Source organism: Ursus arctos, unplaced genomic scaffold, assembly GCF_023065955.2.
Source record: "Ursus arctos isolate Adak ecotype North America unplaced genomic scaffold, UrsArc2.0 scaffold_3, whole genome shotgun sequence".
Classification (NCBI taxonomy): Eukaryota; Metazoa; Chordata; class Mammalia; order Carnivora; family Ursidae; genus Ursus; species Ursus arctos.
Window position 1 is genome coordinate 43,988,698 of NW_026622985.1, and position 20,121 is coordinate 44,008,818.

General features: G+C 37.5%; 1 protein-coding gene across 11 annotated transcripts in view; it reads right to left on the bottom strand.

Annotated features, from left to right (window-relative positions):
• Nucleotides 1-2,558: 2,558 nt before the first annotated feature.
• Nucleotides 2,559-20,121, bottom strand: part of DGKB (diacylglycerol kinase beta) — an 863,998-nt gene continuing 846,435 nt past the window's right edge. For all 11 annotated transcript variants that reach the window (XM_057304222.1, XM_057304226.1, XM_057304221.1 and 8 more), the window contains one exon: nt 2,559-6,113. In XM_057304222.1, the coding sequence (XP_057160205.1) occupies nt 6,006-6,113 (108 nt within the window). In that variant the 3' untranslated portion in view covers nt 2,559-6,005. The remainder of the gene's footprint in view (nt 6,114-20,121) is intronic.

Here is a 20,121-nt window from a genome sequence, read left to right on the forward strand (position 1 = left end):
CCATCTTCCAACGAAGCGACGTAACACCTTCCAACCGCTGACTCTGACCTCTTCCACCCCCTCTCGTCCACTTTAAAGGACCCTTAAGATTACATTGAGCACACCTGGATAATCCAGGCTGCGCTTCAGCTTGAACTCAGCTGATTGGCGTCCTGATTTCTATCTGTAACCTTAAATTCCCGGTGGCTATGTAACAGAACATATTCAAAGGTTCCAAATATCAGCGTGTAAACATCTTTGGAGGCCCTTATCCTTCATACTATCTCCCCAGCATTCCTTGGAGAATAGAAGACAGCTATCCACGACTCCCAGCCCCACCAGGCATGCAGACCCTGCGCTGGCCCAATGATAACCACTTGTGAGTTAAAGTGCATGCCACAGGGGCGCCTGGGTGGCACAGCGGTTAAGCGTTTCCCTTCGGCTTAGGGCGTGATCCCGGTGTTATGGGATCGAGCCCCCCCATCAGGCTCCTCCGCTATGAGCCTGCTTCTTCCTCTCCCCATCCCCCTGCTTGTGTTTCCTCTCTCGCTGGCTGTCTCTATCTCTGTCAAATAAATAAGTAAAATCTTAAAAAAAAAAAAAAGTGCATGCCATATTGGCCACTGAATTAACTGAAAAGTTGGGAATGTGCTACTGCATATGGGAAAATGACAAGAGGTGAGGACATAAGAATGAACTGTAAGTTTATTCTGCCAAAGTTTATAAGGGATAATTGTAGAAAAAAAAAGTCATATTTTTATGATTGATTGAATAGACGATTTTTATAATTTCTTCTGAAAGAAGTAATATATGTTTTATGGGAACTTGGGAATTTTGGTAGCTTCTATTTATCTGTTCGAAGATTGCGGCATATCTTATAGGGATAGCCCCAGGGGAACAGCAGGGACTAGAACCCAGGTCTGGCTTTCAAACGACTCACCGGTTTAATGAGACAATCAGACAAGTAACCATTTAAAATATGGAGTGAAAAACTTTAGCATAGGTATCAGTGTTAAAGGGGCACAGAGAAACTCACCAGAACCACTCTCATGCATTCTGGATGAAGGTGGGTCCCGAAAACCTCCCAAACAGAAGTGAACCAAGCCTTGAGAAAGGGAATGTGCCAGTGGGTATAAAATTTGCTGAAGTGCATAGCCCTGAAAAAAACATGTCATATCTGGTGAAATGCAAGTAGAACGGTGTGGCTGGAACTAAGTTTGCACATGGGGTTAGGAGGAAAGTGGACAAAGGAAAGGCTAAGAAGATCCAGCTCATGAAAGCCCTTGTTAGCCTGAGGATTTTGGACTTTTATCATGTAAAACAGGGTGATGTCATGAGGAAGATCATCTCTTTCTAGAAAACTATCTTTGATATTGTAGAGGAAGGACCCAAGTGGGGACAAAGAGGATTCTCCTGCCGCTGCTGTTGCTCCTACTGCTACTGTTTCCACTGCAGCTAGAAACGATGCTCTGAATGTTTGCTGATAGAAAATGAGTTAGAAAATTATCTCTATTTAATCCTCACAACAACCCTGATTCAGGTCCTATGTTTCTGCCTATTGTATAGATGAGAAGACTGAGGCTTACAGAGATTAAGTAACTTTCCTCTGAGCTATAGTCTGTCAAATGTAGAGCTAGGATTAAAGATGACACCTCCATCCTCAGAACCTTCTTACAGCTCCCAGAGGCAGATTTATCTTGAAGTTCACAAGCTGAATCTTCTAGTTATCTTACTGGCATAGGCCCATTCCAAAACTTGATGAATAGAAGGAGGAAGCAGCAGCCTGGTCAGTGACGTGGCAGAGTCGAAGAATGCTGTCCCAGCTCTGGGGGCCACCATATCCACGGGGACACCACCGAACACCCTGATGACCTCAAGTAGAAGGAACCCAAAAAGCCACTGCCCTTTAACTGTTGTAACCGCTTTGTAAAATATCTGGTACCCAGTCAGTGCCCAGAGAGATTTGCTGAAGTCGGCTACACAAAATGAAATTAGAAATGGGTTTCATCCAGAAAATTCAGTGTAAGTCCTCACAGAACCCCTGACCTAATCTTTCAGTCTCCACAAGTCTATCAGCCAGTCTGTTGGTGTTCCTGGGATCTCTGAAATTGCTGGAATAATGTTCATAGCAGCAACTTGGGGCCAAAGCAGCACAAAATAGAATGGTTCCGTTCTTAATGACAGAATTCAGTCCCCAAATGCCCAGACTCCTTCCCCCTGACAGAAGATGGAGTGGCTGGTCTAGTATTCGTCACTGGAGATCCCGTGGGGTAGACTGATGGCAACTGCTTGAAAAGTTCATTTACAGACAAAATCTGACCAAAACGGCAGGAAGGAATGACACTTAACTGAGTGGTTAACATTTTTATTTCAAAAAGCACGATATTGTATATAACACTTTCCGAAAAATAATTAATAAGATACTGTAATTAAATGAATTATCTGTTTTTAAACACAATAAGGATGTTTAGAATCCTTCAGTGTGAGTTTATTCAAATTTTATTTAAATAGAATGCAATTTAGTCGGGAGACTAAAAGGGTGATTTCTACCTGTCACAAAATAAAAGCTCTTTTGCGGGTTTTGTTTGTTTATTTATTTATTTAAATTTTACATCCTTAACATATATTACAAGGGCTTCATTGTTTAGTTCCGAATACACATACTGTATTTGAATAAATGTTTGGGGGTTATATGTGCCATGAAAGGTACATTTGCCTTTTTATAATCAATAAACAAACTGACACAAAAAGGGATGGAACCATTTAAAAGTTTCGTCTCATTCAAGTAGAATACAGTCAAAATTCAAAACAGATTCTCCCTTGAAAACTGCAATTATTTCCCATCCCCCTAAAAAAAGAACAAAACTCGGAAACATATACGCAATTCATCGGATTTAAATTTCTACCTGTGGTAGACTACACCAAACACCTGAGCCCTCTGCTCTGTTATGGCTATAATCACAGAGATAGTTTAAACATGAAAACAGTTTTAAAAGTTTTTTTTCTTCACCTTCTACATGATATCTTCTTTCTCCACAAATACATTGACCAGCACTTTTTGCACCGAATATGCACGGTATACACATGTATGTGGAAAAATATACTTGTATCCTTTAAAACTTCCGGATCCACATAGACATCTCCATTCCTATGGAAGCCTGGATATCCAGGATTCTTCTGGAATGTCTGTTTATGAACTCGGTGTATTGCCCTGGGTTGCAAAATGCATATGTCTGTTCCCCCTGTTCCTCTGATCCCTGCAAGTCCAGTGTTAATTTTTTACTTTAGCGTTTCATCTACTTAAAACGTTGTACTACAATGTCTACTATATTTAAAAGAGGTTGACTCAACAACTCCATCACCCACACAGAGAAGAAAAAATTCCATCTTGAAAAGCTAACATTCATTATTCAATATTTTAATATACCATAGAACTTTCCGTTTAGAATTTTCCTTAAAATATATATTCTCCACTTGAAGCTGTCATAAAAATGGAAAGAATATCTTCTCTGATTTTAAAACCATCAAAGTCATTTTTTTTTTAAACTACTTTCCAAACCCCAGGAGTAGTGTACTTGAAGGGCAAGCATGTCAGTAGCTTTAGAAAATGGGTTGATGACAGTAACATTTGATTCCTATTTGAACATTTATTATTTGTACCAATGAATTCTGACTGAAAATGAAACTACTATTACCACTAATTACAGTTACGTAGCTACTCCGGAGTAAAGCCGCATCCCTTGATTTCAGCTGTGGAAGTCTGATAAGCAGGTTGTTTGATTCGTCGTATCCCACCGTCTCTTCAGCAGCTTTCCCCTGCACAGATTGTTAGGAATGATTCACAAACTGTTGCTGCCTTCACACTACATACTATAAAAGGTAGCCAAGACATAATTGTACGTGTACTGCACATAAAATAATTTGTGGCTTCAGAATATGTTTTGATACAAAGCCTGCCTGCCCATTGTAGAAAATTGTGTCAATTTATGTAAAAATATTTATTACCTGTAACCATAGATACACGAAATCAATGTGTGTGTTATGTAACATTATGTCAGTAATGCGTTTGTTACTGTTTAGAGATTTCTTTTGCTCGTATTACTGCTCTGCCAAATAACTTTTTTTTTTTTTATTATACTAGGGCAAGTGATTGCTGTGCCACATTTGCAATTGTAATGATAATTTCCCTGGGAATGCTAAATTATGTCTTAATTTTATTCAAAAGCTTTTATTTTCAAAGCAATTAAACTTATTGTTGATTGATATTTACCATCTAATGTTCCTGGAACACTAAAATAATATGCTTTATACATGATCTTCCATTATAGTACATTGCTTGAGAGTAGCTATTTGATATAACAGCATTCAGTTGAGTTTTCAAACCAAAGAACAAAAATTATAGCAATTTCACTTGAAATCCATAAATCCATGCACAGGAGTGTGTTCAACAGAATCACTAAATGCTATTTGTTATTCAAAGATGAATGAATCAATAGAAAAACAGAACTGATAAATCATTAGTACTTTAATGCCAAGTGGAGAGAAAAACTAATAAATCATGCATTTCAAGCACTTGTTTTCCTTATGGCATGTTTAAAAACAAAACATGCAATGATGAGATGCAGGTCACTATGAGTGAACAATACCCAAACTGCTCGGAATAGCATTTCATTTTGTATCATAGATTTAATGAAACACTAAGAAAAGCACATATTCCATAATTTCTTTAAACAGAGACTCCGACCATACCATGAATACTGTAAACAACGATCTGGGCCATCATTTCCGAATAAACATTTGAAATGCCACAGAGATGGGAGTGGCGCAGGCTGATGGGAGAGGACTAATTGCATGCATGACTTGCTTCAGCGAGCTTAATAGTTCTTACAGGTATCAATTTATGCTAGAACAAAACTGATACAATCATTTACTTTCTCAAGTGCACTTAACTGATCCATTAAAAATTACGGATACCTATATTTATAAATGACCAAAAAAGCAAGAAATCAGCGAATTGAGCTTTGATTGTGTTGTATGGCCTATTGTTTGCGTAAGGTGAGAACTTTAATTATAATTAATGGGTAATTCACTCTCTTTCCAGAGTTTAAGTCATCACAAAATTAATCATAAGAACCATAAATTTTCTCCACAATGCTTATTAATTATACATTAACCCATTTCTCTCAAGCATCTTTTTCTGAATCTTTGGTGGGAGATAGTATATTAGGCACATAGTTTAAAACAGCTATTTGGTTACTGGTGTGGTTATGAATTTTCTTCTAGAGCCACATGCAGAAAGGAATAAGGCTTGTCATATTGCCACACTTTACTGCCAAGTAACTGATTTCTGTTTTCACTTATTTCTGGAATTAAAAACAAAATGAAACAAAATAAAAATCACTTTCTATTTTTTTAGCACAAGAAAACTTTATACCTGAAATTTTAAATTCCACTCGGAAGCTGATCATCAAGATGCTGAAAAAAACTATTTAGATACAGCAACGTATCAGAGACAACTATTTAGTAAAATCTTCCAATTAAAAGTTTCTTCTCAAGTCATAGTTCAAAGATCATTGAGACACTGATTCTAAAAGGGAAAAGCATCGCAGTCTGCGCTTATGATCATTGTAGCGTTACTGATTAGTGCTTATCAATAACTGCAATCACACGGAGAATCACATTTCCCCTGGTATTTCCTTTTATGGTTCACAGACTCCTCTCACAGGTTAGGAAGTGGAAATTGGGGGAGGAGGGGGTGGGGACATAAAAATCTATGGGAACGCATGCAACAAAAATATGCAGTACCACTTCATGTAAACTGCTGCCTTCTTCATGCAAAGATGCCTATAAAAACTGAGACAAATTCTCTAATAGCTGAATTTTACATTAGCTCAGTAACAAAAACTGTTAAACCAATTCCATGATTTTGCATGAGCAAGAGAACTGAAATGGTTCAAAGATTTCCAGCAGAAGTTTCCATGGCCCAATTATGCTAATTAGATCTCGAAGAATAAAATGAGACAGGTTTATTCCTTGCTTCGGTTTCTTGTTCTTTTGACGAGGGAGCAGAACAACCCGGTTTTTGGAGGAGGGCCCATCAGCATTGGGGCTTGGTTCTTGTGTGTAATTTTTATCTAGGGAAAGAAAGAGAAAGAGAGTAATCTCCAGATATAATACCGATTTCAGAGAATCTCCGTTACGGTCAATAATATTCCATGAACTACTGGAACACGAGTGTAAAATGCAGTTTCAGAGTTTTTATTGCTTCAAAAGTATATTTAAGGAAGACAAGAATTTGCATTTAAACCATGTTCTAATGCTCAGGGTAGTAATAAAAAATGAAAATTGACTGAAGTCACATTTTAAATATCATGTTACCTCTAACCTCACATGTAGTAACGGCCCAAAACTCTTTGTTTCGGCCAAATGATTATCTAGTATAACGCACTGACCATTTAGAGCAGGGAAGGACACAGCATTACAGTATTCAGAATTCCAGTTATAGTCCAACATCAGGATGTACTGGGGGTCAAGGCAAGCCTTATTTATCTTGCTAATCAGATTGTTTCTCTCTTTCCACATGAACTGCAAGGTTTAATTTCAAAACAATCATTAGGAATGAAAGTCAAAAGTTAACGTGCATTAAAGGTCAGAAATAATGAACTAGCTTTCTAATTTGTCAATTAATTGGTAATAGAATAGAATCAAATATTGAAAAGCCTGCTTAAAACACTTTGAGAGACTGTTCTAAAGCTAGTCGTTTTGATTTCTTTGATATAAAACTACGAATCACCTTAAATGAGACAACCTTAAAGTAGATTATGTCTGCAATTTTCTCTAATTCAAGTCTAAATTAGAGAAGACATTTTATGAATATATGCTATGCTCAAAGCTAATTGAAAGCAATTATCAAAGTGGCATTTTGTCTGTGACTTTAAGATACATTGTAAGATAATAAATGATTCTCATTATGTAATAAAAAGGTCACATCTTGCCTTTGGGCTAGTGACGCTAAGAGTTTTTCAAAAGCAATCTGAGACATTTTCTTTAGAGAACTGCGACTAATACAAGAACCATCGCTTATTAAATATCAGTTGTCACCTGCACAGCACCCGCATCAGAAATGAGTATTTCTTTCAAAAAGAAACACCACCTCATTAAAAGCTGCAAAAATATATCTCTTAAAGTGCATCCCTGACATTTTCAAGTTAAAATGAATATCCTTCACTTGTCATTCACTAATAGCAATAAAACAAAAAAAAAATGTATGTCACGTGAACACGATCATTAAAATCGGCACGGGGCTTTTGGGAAATGGAGATTCACTTCACAGTCTAGAAAGACAGAAGTATGTCAAAAACCTGGAAAAACGAACAACTTTATTTAAGTCTGTTGGAATCAGGTTATTCTGGGAAGATTCAGTGTTCTTCTCTTTACTGTAAAAATAAATTGCACCTGTAAAAGGCCAGTAGGCTAAGCCAGCTCCCAACTCCCTGAATGCATGATTTTACTTTATTTTTGTTATATTATGAACTGTGGAATTGAGAGCTGGAGAGTTAAGATCCCAGAATGTATACATCTTTATAGACTGAAAAAGATCTCTACCAGATTCTCTCTTAATAATTCAGTTTTAGGTTATGCCATGGATTTTTAAATCTCCCTGAATCTTAGCTTTGTATAATATCGAATACAGCATCATTCATTCATTAGTTTCATAAAATTTACTGCGTCCCTACTATGCTTCAGACACTGTACCAGAACTTTTAATGAACCTGTGCTCCCGAGAAATTCTAGTCAAGTAGGAAACAGAAATTTAACAGGCATGTTCAGCCTATCACAGAAACTGAAATAGGAGGTTAAGCAGAAAGGCACTGCTTTTTAATGCTGAAAATAAAAGTGAATTTTTTACACAAAAACACAATGTTTAAATGAATGCCTGGGGAAGCAGTTATCACACATTACTTATATTATAACCTTAGATTCAAATAGAACATTAGCATTTAAAGTAAGAAGATATACATTTCTGACTCACAGTTGCTGGACTAAATTCTTTGGAGGATAAAATAGTATTAGGACATTTTGGAAAATAAAGTTGATTATTAGCTAATTATTGTTAAGACTTTGGAAGAAATACATCATTCTAGTTACTTACATAAGCTTAGTACTAATTTATGTGAAGTGTAACCATAGTACCACAAATTATTGGTTATGAGATTTTGTTCACTCTATGTGTTATTTCGGCAACAGAATTTTTTTTTTTTTATCATGGCTATCTTTATACTGGCAATTCTTTTTTGAAAAAAAAAAACATATTGTCATTCCTTCGTTCAGTGCTCTTGGTACAACGGGATCCTTAATCCATGTTACTGACTATTATGGATTTCTAGTTTTCAGTTTTTTTTTTTTTTTTAAAGATTTTATTTATTTAACACAGATAGAGACAGCCATCGAGAGAGGGAACACAAGCAGGGGGAGTGGAAGAGGAAGAAGCAGGCTCACAGCAGAGGAGCCTGATGTGGGACTCGATCCCATAACGCCGGGATCACGCCCTGAGCCGAAGGCAGACGCTTAACCGCTGTGCCACCCAGGCGCCCCTAGTTTTCAGTTTCTAAGCAAGATGACGGCCACTCCTATTTTTAAAATTATCTAAAACCTGTCCTTTTGTTTGTTTGATCATGCCTATCATCTAAGTATACAACTCTTTCTTTAACATTATTTCCACAAAAAAATCAAACCTACATAATTATTGTCTATTATTTATGGAAATGAAAAACAACTGGCTGTGTTCCTCTTAGGAGAGATAACATGAAGGATACTAGCCATTCATGAAATGATTATTACGTATCTGGGCTCTTTGCATAGGTAATCTCATTGGATAATTAAATGTCCTTGTATATTTGAGCATATGCAAAAAATACTCTAGGATGAGAATAATTCCAGTTCAAGTGAGATGATAGTGTGATCACAGAAAGTCCAATATAGTCTGCGGAAAGCTGTAGAAACTTAAGAGTAAGTGTAGGTTCAAATTGCCCATCTGAGGGAACCTGGTTAAGAGGGCCTCTCCAGGAATGGAATAATGATTCAGATGCCTATCTTGTATACATTCCACACTTTTTATTTTAAATATTTTATTTATTTATTTATTTGAGAGAGTGCATGTGCGCACACAGGCATGAGTGAGGGGTGGGGCAGAGGGAGAGGGAAAATCTCTCTCTCTCTCTCTTTTTTTTTTTGAGAGGGAGACTCAAGCAGACTCCATGCTAAGTGCAGAGCCTCACCTGGGCCTTGATGCCATGATCCTGAGATCATGACCTGAGACCACATCAACAGTCAGATGCTCAACTGACTGAGCCATCCAGGCACCCCTACATTCCACACTCTTGTATTATTATTTTTATTTACTTATTTTTTTTCCGAGAACGTGGTATCTACCAGAAAAACAACAATGAGTAAGGAGCCGATTTTATCCCTAAAGACTTTAGAATATACTAAGTTTCAGCAATCTGAAGACATGAGCCAAATATTCAGCAATCTTTGACTGCTTCCGTCTTTCAACAATCAGGCAGTTGCTTCTTAGCTGTTCTTCAATACATCAAATATTCATCGAGCACCGGCTATAAGCAATTTGCAACTTGATTTTGATTAGTTTGGAAGAGAATCTGAAATTTATAATTGAGAGAGAACTGTGGGCACTCATAAGCAATGGTGATGGGGCTTCCAGAAGCTGGGATGGCTGCATGAAGGCAGAAGAACATTGCTTTAAAAATGCAAGATAAATATTGTCAGTAATACAATAGTGTCCTCCAATAAAACTCTTTCTTTCTGCATATTTCTTTGCAAAGCAACGATGGCACAAGAGAGGCACTTCTACAGTTGCATGACTCTTTCTACTTTTATCTTCCTATTACATATTAAGATTGGACACATCTCAAAATCTAAACATGAAAAAACTGGATTGCAGTTTTCAGTTTTGTAAGTATTCAATAAAAAATAAAGATGCACACATGGAAACCAAATCAAGGATTACAAGGCACAGTTTTCTTGTTTCTACTGTATTATCAGTGTTGCTTAGTGTAACTTCATAATTATAATATCGAGAGTAATAACAAGATCAAAAAATAATAAGATTTGACTCTTACTGTGTGCTGAGCATTCTGCTAAGTGTTTTACACAAGTAATTCAGATGCTACCTGTTTAATCTCTTTGAGTTGCCCTCAACAAAAGTCTATTCCCATAGAAGTATAATTGTTAAAGAATGTAGGACTAAAGTATAATTTCATAAACATGATAGAATAGGAGGTTTATATCCCATAGCAGTAAATAGTATGTTTGTGTTCTCTATGAAAAGCTTTCTTTAGCCCAACTAAAATTGAGGTAATAGAGGAGAAAGTTTTTCCTGACTCATTCTCCAGGCAAGTTTCACATGATTCATTGGATTTTTCCTTCCTAGTTCCCCATTCCCTAACACCGAATATTCTCACTACCCTTTATTATAAGACATAGTATTTCTTTTCCTCAGGTCATCTGAACACCTTGTTCAATATCCAGTCCCTTGAGGTCCCAGCTACCAACTGAAAGGCTTAGTAAGCTTTCTGATAAGAGAGGCATCCAGGATGGCAGTGTAGGAAGATTCTGAACTCACCTTCTCCCATGGACATACCAGATTTATCACTATATATGGATCATTTCCCTCTGAAACATATCTGAAAACTAGATGAACTGTTCTCCATAACAAAGGATGAAAGAACCACATTGAGATGTGTAGGGAAAGCTCTGCCCTGGCACAGCAACACACAGTAGGGAGGGATATCACCAGACAAGCACTTCTCCCAGAGAAGTAGGAGGCAGGGACTGGTTCCCCACATTGGATACCCCAGCTCCTGTGATATGAACAGCAGAGATGATCCCCAGAAAGTCTGGCTTAGAAAACCAATGGGGCTGACATCTGAGGTTCCCAAAGTGGTACAGGAAATTGAGACTTGGAGGGCTTGCATGCTGCCTTGCTTGCCCTGAAACCCAGCAAAAAAACAGCAATTTGAAAAGCAACTAGGCTATGCGTGAGGGAGATTCATTTGCTGATCTGGGGGCATCAGCTGGAAGGGCAGGGGACAGTTGAGATGCTCTCTGGAGAAAGCTCTCTCTCCATACAGCCTACTAGCACAGGTGGATGAGCTTGGATGTGGCACCCTCCTGCTGCCTTGCTGGGATGGACAAGGAGAAGTGGTTGTGGTACTAGCTGAGGTAGGAGGGCATGGGTGGTTGCAATGCTCTCCCTCTACCTGACTGGGGCAGGAAAACATCAATGGTCACAGACTCCTCCCACTTACTAGCTAAAGTCTGTGAGCGGGGGTGATTGAAGTACTCCCCTGGTCTCTGGGTGGGGCTGATGAGTATGAATGATCCCAGCATTCTCCCTTTCCAAGCCTAAAGCTGGTATGTGTGGACAGACAACACATTCTCCATCTGCCTTGCTGAAACCTGCGGCACATGCAATCTACATATTTGGGATCACCCCTTGATTGCCTGGCCCTGGTGGCCAAGAGACCTGGCATTCCAGAGCTCCACAGGTCTGTAACAATTGGAAAGACAGTTTCTAGCAGTCCACCACCCCCAGGACACTGTACAGACAGCAGCCTGAAACACAACCCCAGTCTTCCTGTGAAAAAGGCCTAGTTACTTAGCTTAGATCTTCAGCTTGAGGGATAGGCTTTAGGTTTCCCATACATCTAGAGGCTAAGAAGCATTTCCAGGGAATCTAAGTGGAGAGACACCATCCTTGAGCACCCCCTTTGCCTTGCTACAGCTCCACAAAACTTTCCAGAAAGAAGCTTACAGGCTCATCTGAAGGCCTAGTTTTTGCAACTGTTGTCCAGGGGACATGTCCAGATCTCCTGGTCTACAGACTAGCAATGATTACACATGTGGCCCCATAGACTGCAAACGTTTGCATCCTTTAAAAGCTCTTCCTATATGAGACGCCTCTTCTTGGATTGCTGACAGGTCTTAACGCACACTTGAAAATAGAGATATATGGGGGCGCCTGGGTGGCTCAGTCGTTAAGTATCTGCCTTCGGCTCAGGGTGTGACCCCGAAGTCCTGGGATCGAGACCCGCATCGGGTTCCTCTGCTGGGAGCCTGCTTCTCCCTCTCCCACTTCCCCTGCTTGTGTTCCCTCTCTTGCTGGCTGTCTCTCCCTCTCTGTCAAATAAATAAATAAAATCTTAAAAAAAAAAAGAAAATAGAGATATATGAAGAACAAATTATGTGGTTTAGAAAATAAAAAAAAGGTTCAAGAGACAACCAAAAGCTAGGGCAAGGTTAAATGAGAAGGATAATCACCTACACCAGGCCAGTCCCTCAAGATTGAGAGAGGTAGCTCTTTCACCTAAAACACAGATACAGAGAGTCAAACAAAATGAGAAAACAGAGAAATATGTTTCAAATGAAAGAACAGGATAAAACCTCAGGATAAACATCTTAATGATACAAAGATAAGTAACTTACTTGATAAAGAATTCAAAGGAATGACCACAAAGATGGTAATGGAACTTGAGAGAAGAAAGGATGAAAATACAAAATCTTCAACAAAGAGATGAAAACATATGGGAAAAAAGTAACAAAAAGAAGTCACAGTACTGAAGAATACAATAATTGAATTGAAAAATACATTTGAGGGGTTCAACAGCAACTGAGTGAAGTAGAACAGATCAGCAAGCTGGAATATAAAGGAACAGAACTTATTCAGAGCAATACAAAGAAAAAAGAATTAAAAAAAATGAAGACAGCTTAAGGGACCTATAGGACCACATCAAATGAAATAACATTTGCATTATAGGGGTTCCAGGAGAAAGGGGCAGAAAACTTATTTGAATACAAAATGGCTGAAAACTTCTAACCTAAAGAAGGAAATAGACACCAGGTCCCAGAAGAACAGAAAGTTCCACATAAGATGAGCCCCAAAAGAGCCAAGGTAAGACAAATCATAATTAAAATGTCAAAAGTTAAAGAGAAAACCTTAAAACCAGCAAGAGAAAGAGAGAGGGAAACAACAACAACTTGTTCCATACAAGGGAAATCCTGTAAGACTATCAGATTTCTCAGAAGAAACTTTGCAAGCCAGAAGAAGGTGGCATGACATATTCAAAGTGATAAAAGGAAAAACCCTCCAACCGAGAGTAGTCTACTCAGAAAGGTTATTATTCAGATTTGCAGGCGAGATAGAGAGTTTTCCAGAAAGCAAAAGCTAAAGGAGTCTATCACTATTAAACTGGCCTTACCAGAAAGGAAATGGTACTAGTTAATAACAGGAAAACATGCAAAAGTAAAATTCTCACTGGAAAAAGTAAATTCATAGTAAAGGTAGTGGATTAATTAATTATAAAGCTACTAATTTTAGGCCAAAAGACATAAATAGTAAAATTCACTAAAACTAAACTAATTAGTCATATAAAATAAAAAGAAAATGACATCAAAAACAAAGTGTGGGTGGAGTAAAAATGCAGTTTTCAAATTTGTTCAAATTTAAGTTGCTATCAATTTAAAAATAAACTGTTATACATATAGGATGATAGATATGTGAATTTCATGGTAACCATAAAGCAAAGACTTATAGTAAATACACAAAAGTAAATGAGAAAGGAATCTAAACATAACACTAAAGTCACCAAACCACAAGGAAAGAGAGAAAGAGAAGAAAGAAACAGGACCTACAAAAACAGCCAGAAAATAATGAACAAAATGGCAGTAAATACACACCCATCAATAACTACTTTAAATGTAAATTGACTAAATTCTCCAATAAAAAGATACCGAGTGGCTGAATGGATTAAAAAACAAACAAAAACCAAGACACACTTATTTACTGCCTATAAGAGACTCACTTCAGAAGTAAAGACAGGCACACGTGGAAAGTGAAGGAATGGAAAAATATCTCCCATACAGATGGAAAAGGAAGTTGGTGTAGCTATACTCATATCAGACAAAACAGACTTTAAAACAAAGACCGTAGCAAACTGCGTAATGATATAGGGGTCAATCCAGCAAGAAGATATAACATTTATAAATATATATGCATACAACATAGAAATACCTAAATATATAAAGCAAATACTAACAGACCTAAAGGGAGAAATTGATAGCAATATAATAATTGTAGAGGATTTTAATACCCCACTTACATCAATGGGTAGATCATCCAGAAAGAAAATCAGTAAGGAGACTTTGGTCTTAAATGGCACAATAGATCAGATGGACTTAACAGACATATAGAACAGTCCATCCAAAAGCAGCAGAATATACAGTCTTCTTAAGTTCACATAGAACATGCTCCAGAATAGATCACATGTTAGGCTACAAAACAAATCCAAAATGTGTATGGAACCACAAAAGGCCACAAATACTAAAACAAAACAAAACAAAAACAAAAACCCTCCCCAGAATCCCCCCCCCAAACAACAACAAAAAACAGAAAACAATCCTGAGAAATAAGAACAAAGCCAGAGGAACTACGCTCCCTATTCCAAAGTAAATTACAAGGCTAACATACACCAAACATTGCAGTATTGGTAGAAAAACTGACACAAAGGGTCAACGAAACAGAATAGAGAGCCAAAAAATAAACTCACATATATATGGTCAACAAATTTACAACAAAGGAGGCAAGAATACACAATGGGGAAAGGACTGTTCAATACATGCTGTTGGGAAAACTGGACAGCCACATGCAAAAGAATAAAACTGGGCCACTATCCTAAACCACATACAAAAACAAACTCAATATGGATTAAAGACTTGAATGTAAAATCTGAAACCATAAAATGCCTAGAAGAAAACTTAAGCAGTAAGCTCCTTGACATTTTTTTAGCAATGATTTTTGGATCTGACTTCAAAGGCAAGGGAAACAAAAGCAAAACAAAACAAACAAACAAACAAAAAAACAAATGACATCAAACTAAAAAGCTTCTGCCCAGCAAAGGGAACTATCAACAAAACAAAAAGGCAACCTACTGAACAGGAGAAGATGTTTGCAAATCATACATCTGATAAGGGGCTAATATAAAAAATACATAAAGAACTTATGAAACTCAGTCACAAAAAACAACCTGATTAAAAAATGAGCAGAGGATCTGAATAGACATTTCTCCCTAGAAGATATAGAGATGGTCAGCAGGCTGATGAAACGATGCTCAACATCGCTAATGATCAGGGAAATGGAAATCAAAACCACAAGGAGATATCACCTTACACCTGCCGGAATGGCTATTATCAAAAGACAAAAAATAACAAAGGTTGGTGAGAATGGGAAACCCTCATGCACTGCTGGTGGGATTGTAAATTGGTGCAGCTACTCTGAAAAACAGGACAGAGGTTCCTCAAAAAATTAAAAATAGAACTAACATATGATCCAGCAATTCCATTACTGGGTGTCTATCTGAAGAAAATGAAAACACTAATTGAAAAGATATATGCAGCCCCACGTTCACTGCAGTATCATTTACAATAGGCAAGATATGGGAACAACCTAAGAATCCACTGACGAATGGATGGACAAAAAATACGTGCGATATATGTACAATGGGAGACAAATGAGCATAAAAAAGAATGAAATCCTGCATTTGTGACAACACGGGTGTACCTTGAGAGTATTATGCTAAGTGAAATAAGAGAAAGACAAATATTATATGATTTCACCTATATGTGTAATATAAAAAAAAATGAACAAAACAAAACAAACCCAGGACTCATATATACAGAGAATAGATTTGTGGTTGCCAGATTGGAGAAGGCTTGGGTGGGTAGCAAAATGTGTGAAGGGGATTAAGAAGTACAAGACCTTAAGTTATAAAATAAATAACACAGGGATGTAATGTGCAGTACTGAGAATACAGTCCATAATACTGTGTTAATTTTGTAAGGAGACAGATTATTAACTAGATATCGTGGTGACCATTTTGCAATATATACTAATGTCCAATCATTATGTTGTACACCTGAAACTAACATAATGTTGTAAGTCAATTATACCTCAATAAATAAAAAACAAAGAGCAGAAAGGCATTCTAATACGATTAAATAGGTGGATCTGTTCTCTTTTCAGGAGTTCTCAGACCTGCTAGTAAAAGCATAATTTTTTCATAATTCTTACATTATTTAATTTTATCTTCCTGCAACCCTTGGAGGTCTGTGTCAACATCCTTAGTTCTCAATACATGACAAAAGTGTGGGTTCTGTAACTTGTGTTACACAGCTCACGTCGGTGAGTGCAAGAACTGGGTTGGAGAACTGACTCTCCAACCTCCCCAGCATTCCTCTTGAACTCCCACCGCTGTGCCTTGTCCTGGCTACTGCCCTGGAGAAACTTCCCTTCTTTTTTGTTAATGAAACTTTGATTCCTGTCCTGTAGAGTTCAAATCATGTATTATTGTGAAATTTCATAGCACAGGGATGAAGAAGAAAATTCTAAAGGCCCTCTGACAGGAAAAACTGGTGACTTATCAAAAAATAAAAGTCACATGGCATGAGGTTTCTCAGAAACACTAGTGCTAGAAGAAAATGGAGATACACCTCCAAACCCCAGAGGAAAAGTTAATTTCATCATAGAATTCTATACTTAGTTAATGTGCTGATTAAAGGCAAGGGTACAATGAAGACGTTTTCAGTCATAAAACGATTGAGAGAGTTTACCCTCTATATGCCTTTTAAAACATATTTGAGGGTGTTCTCCAGCAAAACAAATGGGTGAGCTAAGAAAGAGATTAAAAAAACAGAGGATCACACTGCCAACACCAAATGCTGGAAGGATGTGGAATAACAGAACTCTCATATATTATTGGCGGGAAGACAAAATGGTATAGCCACTTTGGAAGATAGTTCGGTAGTTTCTTATAAAACTAGACATACTCTTATCATAGGATCCAGAGATCACACTCCTTGATATTAATCAAATGATCTGAAAACATGTTTGCACAGAAACCTGCACACAGATGTTTATAGCAGCTTTTTTCATAATTGCCAAAACATGGAAGCATCCAGCAAGTCCTTCAGTAGGTGCATGGATACATCAACTATGGTAGCTCCAGACAATGGAATATTATTCAATGCTAAAAAAGAAAGGAGCTATCAAGTCATGAAAGACATGGAGGAACCTTAAATATATATTACAAGGTGAGAGAAGCCAGTCTGGATATGCTACATACTGTATGATTCCAACCTACTGCATTCTGGAAAATGCAAAACTGCGGAGAAGTAAAAAAGTAGTGGTTGCCAGGGGTTAGAGCTGAAGAAGGATGAAAAGATGTGCCACACACAATTTTTAGGGCAGTGAGAATATTTTCTATGATATAATATTGATAGATGCATGTCATTATACATGCGTCCAACCCCACAAACTGCACAACACTAAGAGGGAACCCTAATGTGAACTATGGACTTTGGGTGACTATGTGTCAGTGTAGGTTCAGTGATTGTAAGAAATATACCACTTTGGTGAGGGAGGTTATGCACATGTGTAGGTAGGGGGTATATGGGAAATCTGTGTAACTTCTCAATTTTACTGTGAACTTTAAAGTGCTCTAAAAAAATCAAGTCTATCAAAAACAACAACAACAAACAGGGTGTCCAACTGAGAACCAGGATGACAGATTTGCAAGAAACCTAGAAAAAAAAAAAAAACCTAGAGAAGGACTTTTCCATATAAAGGACAAGAGTATGGGGGGTGTGGTGCCTGAGTGGCTCAGTTAGTTAAGAGTCCTGACTCCTGATTTCAGTTCAGGTCATGTTTTTAGGGTTGTGAGATCGAGCCCTGTGTTGGGTTCTGTGCTGGGTGTGGAGCCTGCTTAATATTCTCTTTCTCCCTCTCAGCCTCTCCACCCCTCCTCCACTTTCTAAAAATAAATAAATAAGGAAAGAAAGAGAAAGAAAGAAAGAAAGAAAAAAAGAAAGAAAGAAAGAAAGAACGAACAAGAGTGGGGACAATAGATAAATTGGTATCTATTTTTAAAAGTGAGAATTACTATAATGATGACTTTGAAAAAAGAGGGAAAAAAAGAGATGCCAAAATCTTTATAGAAAAGAAAATGTAATTGTGTGTCAGCATTTGGTTCTGCAGTTGACAACATTTTCATAATCTCAATGATTGTATATTTTGTTTTGATTTAAATAAAATCATTACTTTTTTTCAGAAACATAACAGCATAATGGTTAAAAATCAGACTGCCTGGGTCCACCACTTCCTATCTGGAGACTTTGGCCAAGTGACTATGATTCATTTTCCTCATTAATAATATAGAGACTTAAAAATAGTGTCTGTTTCATTGGTTTTTTTGTTAGGACTAAATGAAACAATGCACACAAAATGCTTAGAATGTTACCTGGCTCATAAAAATCACTCAGTACATACTCACTATTAGTAAGAGAGTTAAATGGAGTAAGTGTTAAAAACCACTTTTCTATGCATGAAGTAAACAGAATACACCTAAAAAAAATAGGTGAAAAAAAAGATCAAAGCATATTTTTTATAGATATAGGGTAAATGACAAGAAGAAGCCAAACAATTCAAAGAACAGACCTGGTGACAAAGAAATGATGGGACAGAAGCTTGTTATTTTTCTTGCGATTCTATACATTCTGCTTTTTTTCTGTGTGCATATACTATTTTGGTACAAACATTTTAAAAATTAACAACAACAGAACTCCCTCTGTGGATAACTGTCTTGCACTCTAGTGTTCTGGTTCTCCAAATGTGGTCTACAAACCAGGAGAACTGACCTCATTGTTAGAAATGCAGACTCCCCAGTCCCAACGCAGACTTCCTGATCAGCTTCTACTTTGTAGCAAGATCCCCCAGGTAATTCTTATGCACCTTTCAATTTGAGAAGCCTTGTCTATTTACACTTGTCATTTTACTTCTCTTCCTGCACCCTGAGAATATCTCTGCAACATAGTGTGTATCACATTCTGCCACTGTGTATGCTATCATCATTAGAATATAAGCAGCTTAATTATGTTTAAAAAATGTCTATTCAACTTGGAAGCCCAAGCACTAAACTGAAGTAAGCTGATAACTAGCAGATTAACAACAGAGTTAATTAAAGTTGGATAAATTAGGTTATTTCTTAGCCCTAGATTTTGGGGGTGAGTATAAGAAGGTGCTGGCCAGTCCGTCCATTGATCAGCAGACTCTTACTGGCCTTAAACCCTAGGAAGAGAAGTAAAATGCCATTGAGATCATGGTGGAAAGACAGGATATAATTAAACCTGAGCCTAGCAATATCACTCTGGAAGCACAGGTTAGGGGCTGGGTGCCATATAAGACACAGGGAGATTAGATGGGGGGTTAATATAATAATCTAGGAAAGAATTAAAATGGATTTTAATTGTGGAAGTGACAATGGGAATGGAGTAGGGGGTAGATTTGAGAGATATCAAGGAGGCACCATCTATAGGACATGACTGAATGTATGGAGTAATGGAAAATGGAAAGACCCTAGTATGACTTCTGTGCTTTTAGTTTTGTTTGCTATGTGTGTGATGATGCTTCTTACCAGAGGGAGATGTATTTTTGGCAGGGGTGGAAGCCAAGAAGTTGGCAAACTCTGTGTTGAGTGTTCCATTCTGAAGGTGGTGGTATCTTTTGGATATGTAGGTCTGGTGTTCAGAAGGGAGAACAGGTCTTGAGGCAGACTTGGGTGGGATGAACCTATAATAATGGCATCCACTGAGAATAGAGTACTGAAGGACAGTGTGGCAAATACAAATATCAGATATTAGACTGCATAACTGAGGAATGCCGACATTTAAGGGTGAAGCAGGAGAATGATATCCTATGAAGGACTATGAGTACAAGTAGCTGGAGAGGTAGGAGAAAAGCTAGAAAGAAGCACCATGATATAAACATTCCCAGTCAATCTTCAGTGTGGCCTATTCCTCTTCCATGAAGGAGGGCGAGACCTTCAAATTGCATGTATCTAGGGCAGTCATGGCTCAGATTATCATAAGGGTTTGCATGTAAGTGATGTAAGCTACTGAACTTTTATACTAATTCTAAATCTAGAAGTAATTATATTTGAGAGTTATATATTGTAGGATGTTTAGGTGGTGCTCATGTAATTTAGGCGTTGGCAAGCATTTCCTGTAAAGCATCTT